Source organism: Rousettus aegyptiacus, unplaced genomic scaffold (genome assembly GCF_014176215.1).
Source record: "Rousettus aegyptiacus isolate mRouAeg1 unplaced genomic scaffold, mRouAeg1.p scaffold_m13_p_14, whole genome shotgun sequence".
Lineage (NCBI taxonomy): Eukaryota > Metazoa > Chordata > Mammalia > Chiroptera > Pteropodidae > Rousettus > Rousettus aegyptiacus.
Window position 1 is genome coordinate 59759321 of NW_023416289.1, and position 18787 is coordinate 59778107.

An 18787-nucleotide genomic window follows, 5' to 3' on the forward strand; every position below is an offset into this window, starting at 1 on the left:
AATTCGAGCTGTCTGGACCACCTTGCCCCACACATTTTCTCCGTCTGTCTAAATCCCCTTCATTATTTTTCCTTCCTTCCTTCCTTCCCTCCTTCGTCCCTCCCTCCCTCCCTCCCTCCCAGTGTCAGGACCTGTCACCGAGGTGCTGGTCACACGTGTCCTCTCCCCTTTGGGACTACAGGCCCCTTGAAAGGATGCTCTTGTGTAACCTCTGACCCTCGGCCTGGCTGGAAGGAGTGCTTTTAACGCCTACGTGAATCTGTACGTTTTCTATCAGACAGCAAAAATGTCACCTAGAACACTCCAGTCTCGGCGAGAAGCGAATTCGGCTGCACCCCCAGCACTTCGCTCACCCACAAGGGGAGGGGGCTGGGCGTGAAGCACAGAAAGTCTTTGCTGGGGGGCGGCGGGGGGGGGGGGCATCGAAACAAGAGCAAGCTGATCACAGAGCAGCCCCAGATCTGCCCCCTGGCTGCCTTCGGCTCGGCCCATCCACTGGCGATGCTCGTCGCCCGTCCCACCCGGACCTCCTGAGTTCACCTCGCCCTTAGACACCTCCTCCCACGTGCCGGTCGGGCTGCCTGCTCTCCGTGCTCACAGCTCCCCACACTTTGTCTTCGTAGGAGCGTCAACAGGCGGCATCTACAGGGCCCCGTGGGGACAGAAGCTCGGAGGGCAGGGATCTGCCCGTGGCTCGCCCCCGACCCTCGCATGCCTGGCACACCGCGGGCACACACGTGTACTTGACGAGTGCTGACTGCTGAGCGCTGAAAGACTCGCTGAAGTTTATACGTCACCTGTCCCTCCTGTCAGCAAAACCCCACAACGGCAGGGTGGGCACCGGCTGCTCACTGTGCTCCCCGTCACGGAGCACCGCCACCCCACGGCGGGCGCTCAGTAGCCACCTGGGGAGTGAACAAAGTCATGTACGTCTCTTCAAAATCGTTCTTGGCTTGTTAACATTCGCCTAGGTGTGACACGTGGAATGTGATTAGCTTCTGTGAGCTGCTCAGACTTGCCCTAAAAACTTCCACCATCACTGTTAGGGTTAAGCGCTCTGTGTTAACGTTCTAGGTGCCTAAGGCACACAACCAACCACACAAAGAACGGGGGTGGGGGGTCCATCCCACCCAGCCTCAGAGCAGATCAGTTTGCCAGGTTCCGTATCCTCATTGGAGTCAAGTGTAAACCTGTCCAAGCTTAAGGCACACAGACCTGGGAAGAGCCGCTGCCCAAATCAGAACCGTTGGAGAGCCGGGAGCAAAGCAAAGCACGCTGGCCTGGAGCGAACCCTGAACAGGGACTGGAACCTCCTCCTAAAACGACAAGGTCCTCTACGAGAAAGGCTGCGACCCAGAGCGCCGCCGCCCCCAGCTGCCAGCGGGGACAAGGGCGGCAGGGGCTGTTCTTTGCTTCTGGTGGGAATGCGACATGGTGTGATCGCTTTGAAAGAGTTTCTTACAAAGCTAAACACAATCTTACCAAACAACCCGGCGATCACACGCCTAGATATTTACCCAACTGAGTTAAAAACTTACGTCCACACAAAATCACTTACACAAACGTCTTACAGCAGGTTTATCCATAATCAGCCAAAACTAGAAGCCATCAAGATGTCCTTGGCTAGATGAATGAACACACCGCGGTACGTCCAGACGATGGAGTATCGTTCAACAATAAAAAGAAATGAGCTATTGAGCCACAAAAAGGCACGGATGAATCTTAAGTGCTCGGTAATCTGCCTTATAAAAAGACCCTCAGGCGACTCGGATACACGTTCAAGTCAGAGTGCAGGATGAAGTCTGAGTTCTGACACAGGACGTGAGGGACCTGAGAACCAGGTGACACCCGGGCTGCTGGTCTGGGGACCACACTTTGAGCATCGCTGCTTTCGGCGAACCGAGCAATAAGGATGGCCGTGACTGCGCGCTTCCCATGTGCCCGGGGCTCGCCCCAGCACACCTGTGAGGGCGGTTCACCATCCCTGCGACCCATGTGAGAGGCCGAGACAGAAACAGAGCCCTTGGCCTCGGGCCGCAGCTACACGACAGGACTGTGGAGTCTCTGTCCTGCCCTCCTGAGGGGTCCCGCGGGACGTTGCAAGGGTCCCCTGAGGCTTCTATGACAAATCACCAGTAACCAGGTGACCCAAAACAACAGGGTTTCCTCCCTCATGGTCCTGGGGGCGGAAGTGAAACCCAGCGGGGCCCCCCAGGGAGACTCTGCCCCTCCTCCTCCCGGCTCCTGGCTGGCCCGCGCCCCCCGCTTCTGGGGCTGCGTCTCCCCAGTCAGCTCCTCCTGCCTGGCTGTGCTATTTCCCTTCTTCTCTCTCTGACAAGGGCACGTAGGGTGGTGCTGGGGGCCTGCCTGGACCACACGGGCACTCTCATCTCAAAATCCTTTGCTCGAATACATCTGCAAAGACCCTTGTTCCAAATTAAGGTAACATTTACCAGTTTGAGGGCTCAAAGTTGCTGTCTTTGGGAGGCCATTATTCGACCTTCTACACATATTATAAATCGAGAAGATATTCAGCGGCTTCCTCTATAAAATTAGAATGAAGACTTCGGAGCAAACACCTGACGGTGTCTTCTTTTATATAAGAATGACCACAGAATACCACACAGAATATGAACTGCTGCCATCTTCCAAACTGTCTAAAATTCAATCACGCCGTTAATAAACACCTTTGTCACAGCCAGAGACTTCGGAGGGCTCTTTCTGCAATCTCCTGAGCAGCCGCACTTTAAAGAGACTCTGGAGAAATTTTAGGAAGAGTGCATGTAAGCAGGAAGATCAAACGCTTTTTCTGTTTGTTCTCAGGTTGGGTTCCACCTTTTCCGACCCACTTAAACCCCTGCTTTAAACCGGCCACGTCCCCAGCTTGGCAAGAGTCTGACAAAGGAGGCTGACGAAGTGCTTTGGGGTCGAAGTGCTGTCAGTTGAATATTTCATCTTAAACACATGAGTATGCTAAAACCATCCCACCAAAGAAATGTAAGAATCGTGAAAAATTTCCCTTCGCCTCAAATCCTCAACAACTGAACTTTGCTGGTTCTTTTCAAATGAAAACGGGCAATGTTAACTAACAACGCGGCGTGCAGCGCAACACTGCGCAGGAAAAGCAATCGCAGGAGTGGAAACTGAGGCTCTGCATTCAGACTGCCCGGCCCGAATTCCGAATCTCGCGCTCCGCCCGCCACAGCCCAAAGGACAAGGGGCCCTGTTTAGAGAAGAGGCCACCAGGGCTCGGAAAGGGAGGTTTAAACGGATTTTCTCCCCATACTGAAAGCATGGGATGGCCTGCAAACCCCGCCCCCTCCAAAAAGGCTGCTTATCACGAAGGCCTAACTGACTTGTCGTGCAGTTAGAAGGCCCTCTGGAAATCAGCAGCGCCCCCTGCACAAGTGCCACTCGGAAACCTGCCTGGTGAGCGTGACTGCTGCGAAGGGCTCAGGGCCCCCGGCTGGCGGCAGCAGGAGGCCCGGCCCCGGCTCGTTCCCCGGCCAAGCAGGGCTGTGCAGTGACCTCGTGACCGCGCACGCAGTTCTGTAGAGCGACTTCTCTTTTTAAAAATAAGCAAACCCACGCAGTTTTCAACCAACATAAATGAGTATCAAGCTTCGTGATGAACACAACCTCCGTGACGCAGGGGCGCGAGCGCCAGCGCTTCCGGCTCCAGGCTCGCTGGTGGCTCGGCGGCAGCCGCGCTCTCAGCTCTACTAGCGTGCAGGGCTGTTCCCGCGACCCAGCCGGCGGCAGATTTAAAAGCTGCCCACCGGCCGGCGCGCCCCCCACGCTGCCCGCCCGTATAGGAAATTCCCTGAAAGAAGATAACAGAAGTCGCCCACGTGGCCACCGTCCACACATGAGCGCCCAGACGGTGCGTGTTCAAACACTGCAGGTTCCCACCGCGCCCGCCCGAGGACCCTCCCCACCTGCGCTAACTCCCCAGGTGACGTCGACTGCCTGTGGCTTTGGGGTCCCCACGCGGCTGGCTCACATGCGTGTGCATCTCCAGCCTGGGCCTCCCCAGCCCCCCCGCAGCCCGACTCGGCCCCTGCAGACGCCGGGGCCACGTTCCTCGGCCCCCACACCTCACCCACCTGCGGATCCACCCACGTGCTGACACCCCCACCGCCCCCTCGCCCCCCGCCGGGCCAGCCCACTGCTTCCCCCGCTCCGCGCCACCGCGAGCGCCTGCGGCCCGATCTCACCCGTCTCCCCGCATGCAGTTTCTCCTCCACCCGCCCACCGGAGGGCTCCCGCACCCCGCCGCCCCAAACCCCCGCACCTTCCCAGCTCACTCAGCACGGAACCCCGGGCTCTCGTCGGGCACAGGCCGTACGGGACCTGGTCCCTGTCGCTCAGGCGCTCGGCCACCTGGCCTCCCTGCCGTCCTCGTCACGCCACATCCCCTGCCCCCGGGCCTTTGCACACCCTGTTCCGTCCGCTGGAGATGGTCCTCCCGGGGCAAAACGAGGTCCGTGTCTCACTCCCGACTGGACCAGCACCACCGCCCCACTGCTCCACCCCGTCATCAAACCTGTGCGTCCCCGAGGGCTTAGCGCCGCCTGCCAGTGTCTGTCTTAGTCTCCGAGGCCCCCACGGAGAAGCAGGCGTGTCGGAGCAGGCTTCACTGTGCACAGGGCCTGTCACACAGCAGGCTCGCAGGTTGTTTTTTTTTTTTAATGAATTAACCATTTTTAAAAGCTAAGAATATTTGTATCATCTAGGATATTTCAATGTTCAAACCCATCTTCCCCTAATAACAGCCATTTTTTACCTTAGGGGTAAAAAAGAATCAGGAATGCACTCATCTTTCTGCCATAAACAAACCACGACGTTATAAATAAAAACAAGTCTCCATCTCGTTCCAACTGAAGGGAAATACGCAGATGTTGACATACAAGGCGGAAAATGAGGAACCTCAGTATTTAAAAAAAGATCTCTGCAAACAAAGGTCAGAAAGTAACTTTCACTGACTTGCTGAACACGCAAGCGTTCAGCCAGAGGAAACAGGAACCAGCCCTGCCGGGGTCCCGGGACGCCGCCATCGGGCGCACCGGCATTAACTGATTCTTTTTAGGCAGCGAAAAGTTTTGCTGTAAGGGCCCCGGGACGCGTCCCCGCAGAGAGAGCACAGTAGTCAGAGGCTCGCTCCACTGATAGGCTCTTGATGGGGCTGAGAAGTCCGCAGCCTCCCAAACAAAGGCCTCTCAGTCTCGGAATTCCTGGAAGGCAAAAAGCTGAAAGTCATGCCCTGCGGCCCGTCCACTGAGCCGCACAGAAGGTCCAGTCTTCCCGCCTCGCCCCGGTTCCCCAGGGCACTGAGATACGGTGGCAGACATGACAACTTCACTTCTGGGTCCAATTAGATCATCCCTGGGTTCCAAGTCCTTTGTATTTCGAAATGACATCGGGCTCACAGCAGGGCTGTGCGGACAGCAGGGTCCCCGCCCCGCTCCTGCCTTCGCGACCGCGGCACTCTGGGAGAGCACGCTGCTCGGGCGCGCCGCAGACTCCGCTCAGGTGTGTGCGACGCGTCTTCCCAACAGGGCCGGAGCGGCGGCCGAGGGCGCAGGGACGCAGGGCCAAGGGCCTCCGCACCCGTCAGGTCTGGGAGTGTGCGACACAAACGACTCAACGCCGCTGATGCTCGCTTACCGTGGGGTCTGCCAGGTTTTCCTCCTATGAAGTTAATACTTTTTCCCTACCCCACTCATTCAAAATGAGTCACTAAGTCCAGCCCGCAGCGGGAGGGAAGCGCAGCTCCACCTCCAGGAGCCAGGACACTCAAAAGACCGCAACATGTCAAAGCCGCCGCCACAGTCATGAAGAAATACTTTGTCACTACTTTTTTTTTAACTGAGATTTGTTTGATAAACAAATCTCAAGTTATGATTCAGGACAACTAACAAAAGCTGAGGGTTAGGGGGAAAAAAGCGAGGCTCGAGAAAGATTTTATAACCAGGCCCCATCAACAAAACGTCTGTGGAATCAACTACAGAGACAAAAAGATATTTAAAATATTTAGTTTGAGCTTTCCAGTGTCTGTCGGTTTAACCCCTGGTCAAAGCTGTGTCATCGTCACACCACACAGAGCTTCCTCCCCGTCGCCCTCAGGACTGACGGCTGGCCGGCACTGACTACTGTGACCTGGCGACACGACTCCCCGCCGTCGACGTGGCTCAGAGGATGGAAGGAAGAGACACATAAAACTTTACGTGAGCAGGGACACCGCGCGGGGCGCCTGCTGCAGGGACCCGGTCGACACGCCCTCTCGGTCCCCACCACCCGGGACGAGGCTCTGCACCAGACAGCGGCCGCGTGAGACGCTGCCCCCACCCACGCGGAACTCGGCCCCTGTGGACAGCAACGTCGCAGGAGTCTGAATGGCACCACGGTCCTGCGACACGACCAAGCAGGACCCGGCACAGCACGGCCGGACTCCACCCGCCGGGGCTCTGGCTCTGGCTCTGGCCTGGAAAGGTGCTCTGGAACAGGCATCTCCAGTGTCCTCGTGGAGAGGGTCCCTCTTCAAGAAAGAGCAACCTGGTATGCGACACGCACAATGTGCCCGCTGAAAAAGGTCCCCCTGTCACTCGAGCTTGAGACCCGCTGGTTCCCGGCACACTCCTAAACCTGGCACAGCTTCACCCAGCGGCGGGCTCCTGACCCGACCACGCCGCCGCCACCCGGCGCATTCTCGCCTTCATCGCTCACTCGCTGCTTTTCAGGCGCTGGACAGTCTGATCGGTTCCACGACAAGATTAAATACTGGAATTAAAAACTTCAAAAGCTTCGTTGCTGCCATCTCTGGATCTCTCGCAACGTGAAAGGGTACCATCCTGACCCTTCCGAAGGTGCAGAAATCCAGCCACCTTTTGACCCAGACCACGCGAGTGTCCTCTGCACTGTCCCCCAATTTGTCCCCCCGCTCTGACCCTCTGTGGCTTATACTACTTTGCCCAGTTTACTGTTGTTTTACTATTATTAGGTAGTGAGCTATTTCTCATAAAAATTAATCTATTTTCATGTACTGACAATAAACGAAGAACTCATTTTACTCGTTACCTGAAAATGGCTTTTTTAACACTCTGGATGCTGATCTGCGACCTCAAACAAGGGTCCCCATCCCTAGGCCGCCTACCAGTATCGGTCCATGGCCTGTCAGGAACCGGACCACGTAGCAAGAGGTGACCGGCGAGTGAGCGAGTGATAGAGAAGCGTCATCTGTGTCTGCACCGCTCCCCAGCGCCAGCATCACCGCCTCAGCTCCGCCTCAGATCATCAAGCATCAGATTTTCACAGGAGCACCGGTCCCTGGTGCCACAAAGGGTGGGGACCTCTCCTCTAAAAGGAAGATTGTCAGTTATTACGAGAATTGGGGTGATGAAGTCTGTGATCTCAATCTTTTCAACCATACAGAAAATGCTAGTCGGCTATAACTCAAGATCAAGAAAATGATATATTGATGCCACTTCCTGATAATATAGCTAAGAAGCCCTTTTCTGTTAACTAAACATAAGTTAAATATGCCCAGTGATGAATATATAAAGCCTAGAACACCTTTAACATACTCCTACCAAACTCGAACATCACGAAGACATATCAATTTTCCCGGAAACCTACACCTCTTCCCTCACGACCACAAGACTCTGATACACCGAACGATGGAATCATTCCAGAGATGCTTAAGTACCTGCAGAAGGCTTTGTTTGGCCAGTAAAATAACTACAAGTCCAAAGCAACTGACTTCTCCACCTGAAGTGTCAGAACAATCTTCTCTAAATTTTAAAAACAAAAGCCAGATTCCAAGGCCACACATCCAAGGATTTGTTTACACAGGTCGAGATCTATGCACAGTCCTCAGGACGAGTTCTGGATGGTTGGTTTTCTGATACCCGGAGGCCTCCGCCAACAGCCTCTGCATTTCACAAGCACTTGCTCTGTGCCAAGTGCTAATTAGGATAGCATGTGTCATCTCGGTTCATCCTTCAAACAGCCCGAGGAGGCAGGCAATTTCTTATCCCACTTTTTAAGGAAAATGAAGATCCAGAGACGGTAGGCGACTTGCTGCCCGAAGTCACATGGCTGGTGAAGAAGGGCGCGGATGAACTGTGACTCGAGCCCCGACCCACCGCGCCCCAACGAACGGCACCGCCCCTGTGTGCCCCCCGACTCCTGTGCCGCTTGGCCTCGCCTTTCGCCCTCTCCCCTTGCTGCCCTCACCCCAGCACACTGGTCCCCTTCTGTGCCTCAAACACGCCACACACACTGCCCTTTACTGTCGGCTTCACTGCGCCCCGGCCCGGCCCGGCCTGGCCCCCGGATCGGAAGGCAGCTGGGTCTTCGCTTCCCGCTGTGACCCAAACCAGAACAGTGTAAATGTATCTGAAGAGTGACTGTGCGTGCATGCTGTAACTGGCTGGAAGTCTTCCTAATCTTTAGGGCACAATCCTCTGACTTCTTAAACAAAGGATAAGAGACTCAAAGTGATTTATCTAACTGTAAAAAGCAAAATTTAAGCCATGAAGCCAGGGCCCCAGAATGGACTGTCTTGGGTCACATCAATGAAAATGGTAAATTAAAGACCTTAAAAAATTCTCCCCTCCATAAAAGCAAAGAGAACACATGCCAAAATTATTTGAGGCAGCCTCTTCTGAACTTTGGATACTGCCCAAAAGCTTGCAGTAATCCAGGAAGCATTTATGCAGGGGGGAAAAAAGTGAAATTCTGGTAAGAACAGTGAACTCTGTGGCAATTCAACTCGCCCTGTTTCTAGTCCCTGTTTCCCAGCAATGTGGTAACCCTGAAAACCGACAGTCCACAGTCACAGTGGACACCAGGAGCCCGGCGGCCAGCGGAGGGGGCGGAACGGGCTGGCGCTCCTTCAGGGCCCCATTCCCAGAGCACTGTCATTATCCTGGCCTGGTGCTTCCAAGAAGACCCCATGCGCAAGGCTATCTTTATCTGACCCAATGTGGAGCCCTCCCACTGCAAACAGCCTGTGGGGGGTGCGGGGGAGGGGACATTTGTTAAAAACAATCACAGGCTGCTGTTAAGTGTCCTGCTGCCCCAGGAAGTGGCTAACAGTTGAGACAAAACAAAGGTTAACCAAAAAGCTTTAAAAAAGCTGGGACGTGTTATGTCCATAGGGGTCTTTGAAAAGTCTGAATATATTCCTGGGACTTTCGAAGGCCATACCCGTGCCCAGAGAAGACCTGAGAGCCCCCAAAGCGCTCCTCTCTGGCGGACCCTGACGCTCGCGCAAGCAGAAAGTGAGGCTGAGGAAGAGCTGCACACGGCACGGGGGCGCCGCAGGCAAGCGCCACGGCACACAGCGCCGACAGAGGCCCGCGACGTCTTCGTTCCGGCTCCCAAGGAAATCGCCACCCGATCATTAGCTGACCGCTGAGCAAACCAGGCAGAGATTTCAGTGACCACACACAAAAAGAACACAGACAGAACAGAATCGGTTCTAAAAAGTCACTGAACAAACAGCAGCAGCAAAGGCAAACCCCAGGCAGGGAGCAGAATCCGATGTCCTGAACGGCTGTATTTTTTAAAACGCCCAGTTTTCAACAGAAACCATGAGACACGCTAAGACAAAAGAAAGTATAATCCGTACACCGGAGGAAAGAGCAGCCAATGAAGAGATTTAAAATATTTAAAAGAGCCAAATAGAACTTCTGGAGTTGAAAAGTATAATCACTAAATTGAAAAATTCCCAACAGATTTGAACAGGCAGAAGAAAGACCCAGCAAACTGAATAGTCGACTGAGATTCTCCAGTCTGAGGAGCAGAAAGAAAACAGAGCAAAGAAAAATAAACGAAACCTGAGCTTACGCATCACAGTCGCCCTAGAGGAAGAGTAAGAAAAGCAAGCGGCACATAGAGTATCTGGGGAAAACGTCCCTAAGTTGATGAAAAACAATCCACACACCCAAGGAGCTCAGCGAACTCTCCGTACCATAAACCCAAAGGGCGCCACACCTGGACGCGCGGACCTGCTGAGCGCCAGAGGGAAGCCTGGAAGCAGGGACCCGGCACATCGCGTGGGAGGAACCTGAGCGAGGGTCAGCGGCTGATCTCTTCCGAAACCAGGGACACCGGAAAGCCTCCCTGCAGAGCGATGAAAGACTGGCCATCGAGAATCTCTACCGACGAAGCCAGCTTCCAGATGTAAAGGAGAAGTGAGGACAGAAACTGAGTTTTTCACTAGCGAGCCTGCCCTATGGGAAACATCGGAGTGAGTCCGCAACGGTGAAACGGAAGGACGGCGGCCAGCGCTCTCGCGCGCACGACTGCGGGGCGACCGGCCGCTCGGGCGACACGAACGGCGGCCGCACGCACTGCCTGCCCGCCACGCTCGTTCTCTCATCTGACGTAAGGACGACCGCGTGCGGCGACAATGACGAATCCGTGCTCACAGGCGTAAGGTGCAGATGATGTGTGGCGGTGGGCGCACGAAGCAGGGGGAGAGGGCGGAGCTACACCGAAGCGAAGAGCTCGTACACTATTGTTATTACGTTGGTTCTAATCCGAACTATGTTATTAAGTTGTTAATTGCAACAGGACCAAAGAAAACTCAAAAAAATTAAGTTTTTTCCATAACAGGGAAACCCGCCCAAAAACTGTCTCCCCGCCCCGCGGCCGCGGGACCTCGTCGCCTTCTCGCTGTTTCGGCGCTGACGCTAGGTGGCGGTTCTTGAGAACCCCGAGATGCTGGCTCTGCGGGTGTCTGCCCACAGTGCACCGGGTGTGCCGGCACTAAGATGTGTCTTTTCAAATCCTCTCCCGGAGGCCAGCCTGTCCTGCGGATCCAGCAGCAGGGCGAGCCTCCCAGAGGCGGGGGCCGCGGAGAGCCTTCCGGTACACACCAGACGTTCTATGTTCTAACCATTACGAAATGTCCTAAGGTTATGACTACTTCAGTAAGGATGGGAAATGCAAATACCGCCAGGGGTATTGTGCTTAAAACTGCAGGGAACACCCAAACGGCTTTCGTCACCGCAAAAATCCACAACAAGACCCCACCGGAGCCCTGAGCTGGGGCCTGTGTGGGCCGGGAGTGGCGGGGGGCACGCAGAGAGATCAGAGGTTCACTCACATCCATTTAGGATTTAAACATACCTTTTATAATTGGCAACTACACGAAGGCTGCTTCCTGTACACTTGAAAACGCCTACTTCCCTAGCAGTTCACATGAAAGAAATAGATTATTAGGAGGCATTGAAGAGCAAGTCTGGGGGAAGACAAGCAGAGGCAAAAATACTATTTCTTCACTCAAGTACTGTAGAAAACTAACTCAGAAGAAAAGCTAACATTTTACATCAGGAAGTATGTTTCTTTTTCTTGGACAAAAGGCCTAGCGATTCCCTCTGCCCCTCGCCACTATCAGCAGTTTATCAATCTAAACACAACGCTGCCTAAATAATTTTTTCCACTCTGACTAATTCCAGATCCTGCACCCACAGGCAAGAGGTGCATGAACCTCTGCCAATAAAAACGGAGAAAAGTCGAAAGCTCACTCATGTTTCCTAGAACTATCGAACAGAAAACATCTACAAGCAGACTTCTCCAGAAACCTGCATCCGCATGTCGAGATGATCCAGTCACCTGCCACCTAGTCTGAAAGGGAGAACTATGTTGCAAATTTACAGATTACAACAAAGGTCTAAAGGTTTAAAGTAAATGCGAAGCCCAGTGCTTTTGGCTTTTTCTACATCACTGTTCCTTTTATAAACCCGACACGCGGCCGGACGAGAAAGGTCAGGCCTTCGGCGTCCCCGACACACTTGCCATCGCATCTGCGAAATCAGCACAAGGGACTGGACGGACTTTCTGGATCGTCGCGGAAAGATCGCTGTGAGCTGCAGCAAATGATATCTTTTCCTTGGGCCTCATATGTCATTTTTTGTTAATTAGGGGATAGAAACGAAAGTACAGGAGGCATGTTCTGAAAACCAGGAGAAAGTGTATCAAGAGGGACTCTGAATAAGAAAACGAACAGACAGACAAACGAGGAGGGTGAGAACGCGCAGTGACACCAACGTGGGGCCTCCGGGAGGAGAGTTGCCCGTTCCCCGCGCCTGGCTCAGGGTGCGCGCCGGACCGCGCGGCCGCGCTCCCGTGCTTACCTCGTAAGACCAGACGCACTGCACGCCCGCGAACCTCCGCACGCAGCGCCCCACCTCCACGTCCTCGTGCGTGGTGTACATCTCCCGCAGACACTCCCCGATGTGCGGCACCACCCTGCGGAGCACCTCCCGGCTCATGATCACGCCGGGGCCCCCCATGCAGAAGTTCTCGCCGGGCTCCAGGGCCAGCTTGCCCATCTCCTCCGTGGTGCCCAGTCCCGTCTGCCCGAGGAACAGGGGCTCGCTGCTGTTCAGGCTCCTCAGGAAGCTCTCCAGGCGGTCCCCCTTGATGTAAACGTCGTCATCTGCTCGCATAAACCACTCGTACTGGTCCAGGTAGTGGTCGTGCATGTACTTGAGCATCATGAAGGACTTCTTCTGCGGCGGGTACGAGTCGTCCACGCCCCGCAGCGCCACTACTGGGATGGGGACCGCCGTGTCCGAGCCCTCGCTCGAGAAGAACTGCACTTGACCAGGAATTGTCTTGGACCACGTTCTGGAATTAGAACAAATACCAGTGAGAGAGCAGCTTGTGCCGAGCGTCTCCTTTGCAGAAAGCCACGAATCTGCTTGACCTGGACCACTCAATGCGTGCTCAAAGGATGCTAAGGAGCTATCTGATCCGACAGCTTCCCCTTAATGGAATCCCACGTACTGGGTACCAAAAAGGCATTCATTCGCAAAAGAGACCCAACAGAGAAAGAATGATGCACTGTTCAAATATTTCCAGGATAACTGGGTTTCAGTTACAGCTGAAAACCGAATTGCCAGGCCACCAAGGACTAGATATTCAGGTTGATTATCTGATACTATTGGCTCGTAGCTACAAACTCCTCCACTCTATAAAACACTAAGAAAGAACTGTTCATTCAACAAGTTTTCTTTGAACACTCATCAAGCGCCAAGTACATGCTAAGCCAGGGGGATGGAGAAGTGAGCAAAACGCAGACCCCAACTCACGGCGCTGATGCCAGCAGAGACAGACATTTGTCAGAACGGTCACAAGAACGTCGGTATCACCACGGACTAAGACAAGCCTCTGAAAGAAAGGCTCACGGTCCTAAAGGGCACGAACAAAGGACGCGGAGAGGAACACATGGGCCCAGAACGCAGTGCGCGCACGTGCGCGTGTGTCGAGAGGCGGGGGGGGGGGGGGTACTGTGACGACAGGAGGGCACAGGCACACTGCAGGGCCTGGTAGGCGCCCTAGTGATGGGGGCTCTTCTGCTCTGAAAGCCACGGGCGGCCACCGAAGGGATGGGGGATGGGCAGAAGGGAGCCGAGGGCTCTGTGCTCCGAAGCCCCAGGCTGGACAGAGGCGAAGGCGCCCACACCTGCTGGTCCCACTGAGAGAGGAAATCCTCGGGGTCAGTAAGAAGGCAACACAGCCCTGCTGCTGAACGACTGATTTAAGGCCATCGAGTGACGTTTTTCCTTAGGCTGTCTCCAGGCTATGTATTCAGAGCGGAAGTAGTCATGCTGCAAAAATGCATTTATATGGACTTCTAAGAAAGACGCCTCAGAGAGAATAAGCCGGAGTGAATTCAGTCTTAATGAGATCATAAAGGTGCGGTTCCCAGACTATGTCCTCCTGATGTGTTTTTATTTTACTTGACTGTGACGGCTGCCTTTGCTGGAGTGAAAGGTGACGTGGATGATCCAAAGCACATGCCTTAGGAATGTCTGAAAAGAGCCGCCGAACCTCCGGGGAGGAGGCGCGGAAGCGGCGGGGGAGGGCCGGGTGGGGCGAGGGGACCCCCGCTTCGGACTCTATGAATCTCCGCACTGAATGACACTGTTATAAGCATGATATTACTGTCTTGCGGGGGGAAAAGTTTAATTGTGATAAAGTATACATAACTTGAAATTTACCATTTTACCCATTTTTAAAGATCATGTTCAGTGGCACTGAGCACTTTTGCATTGTTCCACAACCGTCACCACCATCCAATTTCCAGACCTTTCTTCATCTTGCAAAACTAACGTCCTAAAGCATTAGTTTTGTCATTTAAAAAATAATCAAGACAAAATATTTAAACAATTACTAGCTTTTAATTCTCCTCCTAACCCAAATATAAAGATTATAAAATGACCTCAAACTTATTAAAGCAGAGGAAAAAGTCAATGGCAGTGAACTTTTTCTTGAACAATTCTCAGAAACCCTAAAGATTAAATATGCATCATTAAGTCAAATCTAGGCTGTCAATGGTAAGATGCATGCTGTTTTCTGTACAATAACAAAAAAAAGAAAACAAAACAAAAAACAGCCCATCATCATCACATGATGCCAGCAACTGTAAACCTTACGTAATGCCTGTGGATTTTAAATGGACCTTATGCCACTTACAAACTCTCTGGCAAAGAGCTCGGCAGGATGGACCCCGACAGGACTCTGGACGCTGTACCGGGTACCGTTCGTAGTCACCAAGACTGTGCCCGTGAAGAAGAGGACATGAGGTAACCATAGCAGGGATGGGACAACGGATTTCAAGAGCACCCGAGCCCTCCCACAGAAAAGCAAGTCTGGCTAAAATTTCGAACGAACCACCACCTACCTGGAGCGGATGATAACCCGACACACTCACGTCTGCAGAGGAGGCGACCTGCCCACCTCGGGAAGGGAGTGATGAAGAGCGGTACTGAGAACCAGCACCAAGGAGACCCGCGGCCGAGTGTAGGAGCCCCTGCTTCCTCCCTCCCTTCATGCTGACGTGATCGTTCTCGGCTCTCACAACAGTTCTTGAAAAACAAATAACTGCAGTCCACGGCATGCAACAGAGGCCGACAGATACTGCCCACTCTTGTGACCTAAGTGACTCAAAGATGCCACGCGTACTCAGGGGCACAAATCACTTCTTTTATTTTTGAGAAGTTTCCAGGTGGGGGCCTCTCATTTGCCACAGCCACATTTCCTTCCGTCCCTACAGAGAGAAAGAAACAGCTTAAACCACAACCAGAGAACAATTAAGAGGTCAAAGTCAGAGGCGTGCTGAAGCTGGAATACACTACCACGCGTGGTACTTCTGAAGTACAGTGAAAAGCCAAACAGTCCGCATGATCTTAGGATAGATTTTAAAAGGGCAGTGAATGAAATCAACCTATCTTTGGTTTCTACCCGATCGCTTCTGAACTAAAACGTGATTTATAAAACAAATCCAAGTTCCAAGCAGGGCTAACGCAGCCAACCCCAGACGCCGTGACAGCATCGACGCGCCATGACACTGCTTGGGACGTGCGGCGGGTGAGCCGAAGCCTGCCGCCGGTGGTTCAGAGCACCGGCTCCGCACCTGGGCCGTCGGGGCGAGGAGCCCGGCTTCCCTTGGGCCGAGTCACTCTGTGCCTCACTTTCCTCATCTGGAAACGGGGGACAAGAACGGTCCCAGCCTTGGAGGGCTGTGAGGGTTAAATGGATGACATATGTGAAGAGCTTAGAAGGCGGCCTGGTGAGCGTTATATAAGTGTGACTTACCAAAAGAGACAGAAGTTTGCAAATAAAATGAGAGTGAAAGAAAAAACGAGGGAGACAGGAAACTGGGCTGAATGTGGACGGGTCGGCCTCAAGACCACACCCTGGAGTGAAGGTGCTATAGAAAACATCTCTTCTCACACTTCTGGCTGCAAACCTGACACTGGGCTACATATTAGAACTGTTTTACTATCAACCTCAGACAGTATTAGGATCAAAGTCTAACAAGACTTTAAACTTTATAAGTGTTTCCACTTAAAACACCGGACTCCTCCCTATTAGACTGAGGAATAAAATTTCTGTTAGTCTGGCCCTGCTTCCAAGTGTCTCACTCGGCAGAGCAAGGACTACAGAGATGGAGGCCCCGGTGACAGCCACCACTGATGTGAAATAAAGCCCGAACTACGACTTGAAATGATGCCATTTGTCCGAAAAGAGAAACTGATTAATTTAAAAGCAGGCAACCTAACCTCAAAGCACCCTTAAAAGCTTCTCTGCAGTTTTATGGTAATTCCGCCCAATGCTCTTTTTCCTTTTTAAGGAACCCGGGGGAAAACCTCATACTGCCCTTTTCTGTTCTTAAATGACTGGTGGTTTCAGGGAAATCTCTCGATCTGAAGTTTTTGTGAATCCTCCAACCTTAAGAAATGATCTGTCACTTAAGGTACCTTTAGTTCAAATAGCACCACAAAGTCAAAGAGCCCTGAACACAAAACAACTCGCCGTCCCGCAGGACGAGGGGAAGTGATGAATAATTTCCGAGAAGCGAAGGAAATGCTGAAGAAACAAGCTGGCCCTCCTTCTGCGACAGAAACAGCTCAGTTCCTTAATTTACACAAGCAAATGTCAACTTTGTCATCAACACAGGGAGGAGCAAAGAGCTTGAGCTTAAATGAAACCACGGCACGTTTGCAAAGGCCCTGGCCAGAAAGCTCGGTTTTCACTGGCTGGATAACCAACGCTTGCCAACGCACAGATAAGACACCTGAAACCCGAGAGTGCCAAGCGACCTTCCTTCCATTCGTTCTGCCAGGCCTCTAAACGCTGTCCTCACAGAGCTCAATCACAGTCAGGCACCGCACCTGGCCCGCGCCGGCGGCCTGTGCGAGTCAGCGTCTAGCAACGGTCTCCACTCCGAGTCAGTGTCGTTTTAAGAAAATCAACAACTGTGTTTTCGTTCAAAATTGCATCTATAGCATGACTGTTGTCCTGGACACACCTTCATGATATACGGATAAGTTTTAAAAGCAGGCAGTCCCACAGACCCGCGAAGTAGATTATTAAGAGGCTACAAATTATACATACAAAATTAAATAATGTACAACTCCGAAGTGTTTACTGTGACTATTTCTGGATGGAAGAACAGAAGAGACTTAATTTTCTTCCTGTGTTGTCTACATTTTCTAAATTTTCTGCAACAGGTGTTTTTAGGGTTAGAAAAAGCATTTATCTGGGGAGGAAGTATTTAAGCTAAAAAGCATCCAAAGATATAAAAAGATGAGACAACAGATAATTTTACTTGTGTAATAAAAGTATTTTTACTCTATCCAATGGACAAAAACTAAAAGAAAAGTGGAGTAAGATTATTTCCACTTTTTCTAAGCTTACACTAATTTTTATAGGTGGAAAGTAAAGATTTTCTGTGAGGTCCCCCAAATCGCTATGACATATTTGTCTGATTGTTACAGAGGTACATTTGAAAGGACTCCTCATCAAATCACCTCAGTATCTGGAATCAAGGAAGAAGAGGAGAATATAGATAATAGAAATTAAATGTATGCTATATTTAAATTCTTCTCTATTATAGGAAAGACTTAAGACAACTTAACCGAAATGCATAAAGGCTGAAAAACTTAAGAAAATGAAGCCAAAGAAGAGAAGGAAAGTGGGAGCCAGCGTGAGGGGGCACTGGCTGTGTCGGGGGGTCACGGAGGGCTGCCGGCCCGGCTCCCTGCCCACGGCAAGCGCCGAACAAGCCCGAGCTCTCTGGGCAGGTGCTACTCGAACCAGCGCTCAGGTGCTGAGCCCTACGCCTGCCACGTGACCTCCCCACATGCGACTAGTGGCCACATTCAGCTACAAGCCTTCCGATGGCGGCCAAGAGAAGTCACGGGACCCCTCCCACTGTGCGGGGCTAAGTGCAATCTCTCCCAGACACAAGGCCTGAGGGAAATTTGTCCCCCCGACCCCGGGGTCACCCGCAGAGAAGGCAGGGCGTGTGCAGTGAGAGTCCCTACAGCATGGGTCCCCAGACCCCTGGCTGCAGGACCAGTGCCGGTCCGTGGCCTGTCAGGAGGGGAGCAATGGGCAGGTGAGCGAAGCTTCCCTACTGCCGGCACCACCGCCTCAGCTCGGGCATTAGATTCTCACAGGGGTACCGGTCCCCGGTGCCAGAAAGGCTGGCGACCGAGCCCGGCATGGCAGAGCGACCATCTGAGTCCACAGCCTCAAAGAAGGACATGCGGGACCCTCCTGTGCTGCTGCTCAGAGCGGCCACAGGCCTGGCCCTGATTGGCCTGGGGGAAACTGAGGTCAGCCTTCCAAGGCTCCGGAATGATGGCTCAGGCCCTCTGGGAGCTGCAGGGACGCACTCCAACAGGCCGGCGCACATGACGCAGGCCAGGACAGCCGCTGCCCCGTCCAGGCGCGGGGGTCCTGCAGCCAGGGCGCGCAGTGGCAGGTCAACCCCCCGGCCCCTTCCATGTGTGCGGTCCCCAGACCTGCGGTTTCCTCTTTTACAACCTTTAACTGTCTCGTGTGGGACCTTTGGTCGTGAGTGACCTCAAATTCCTTTTGGAGGAAGGGAAATATAAGAGATCACAAATGGGGGAAACATTTTTTAAAAGAGAAATCAAATGATCCTCTTTCCCTCAAATTATACTCTTTACCGTTAATCCTAGAAGACAGACCTATGATGAAAGCAGGCCCTAAAAGAGACTTTTTTCCCTCAATAAAGCTGTGGGCGGCAGATTTCGACTTCCTACCTCAACAATGGCCCGGGCACCATCCCAAGAGGCAGGTCCAAGGAATCTGGGTGGCAAGCACCGCCCTGAGCCCAGGTTCACAGCGAACAAAGCGAGCCCTCAGCAACAGTGACCACAAACGCACCTCCTTTAAAAGGCAAGGATTAAAATCTGGAGTGTGATGACAGACGGCAAGTTCTGATCTCATGACA

General features: G+C 52.9%; 1 protein-coding gene across 1 annotated transcript in view; it reads right to left on the reverse strand.

The window, feature by feature from the left end:
• Positions 1–18787, reverse strand: part of CHSY1 (chondroitin sulfate synthase 1) — a 50245-nt gene that overhangs the window by 23376 nt on the left and 8082 nt on the right. The window contains exon 2 of the mRNA XM_016154906.2: positions 12147–12642. Within this exon, the coding sequence (XP_016010392.2) occupies positions 12147–12642 (496 nt within the window). The remainder of the gene's footprint in view (positions 1–12146; positions 12643–18787) is intronic.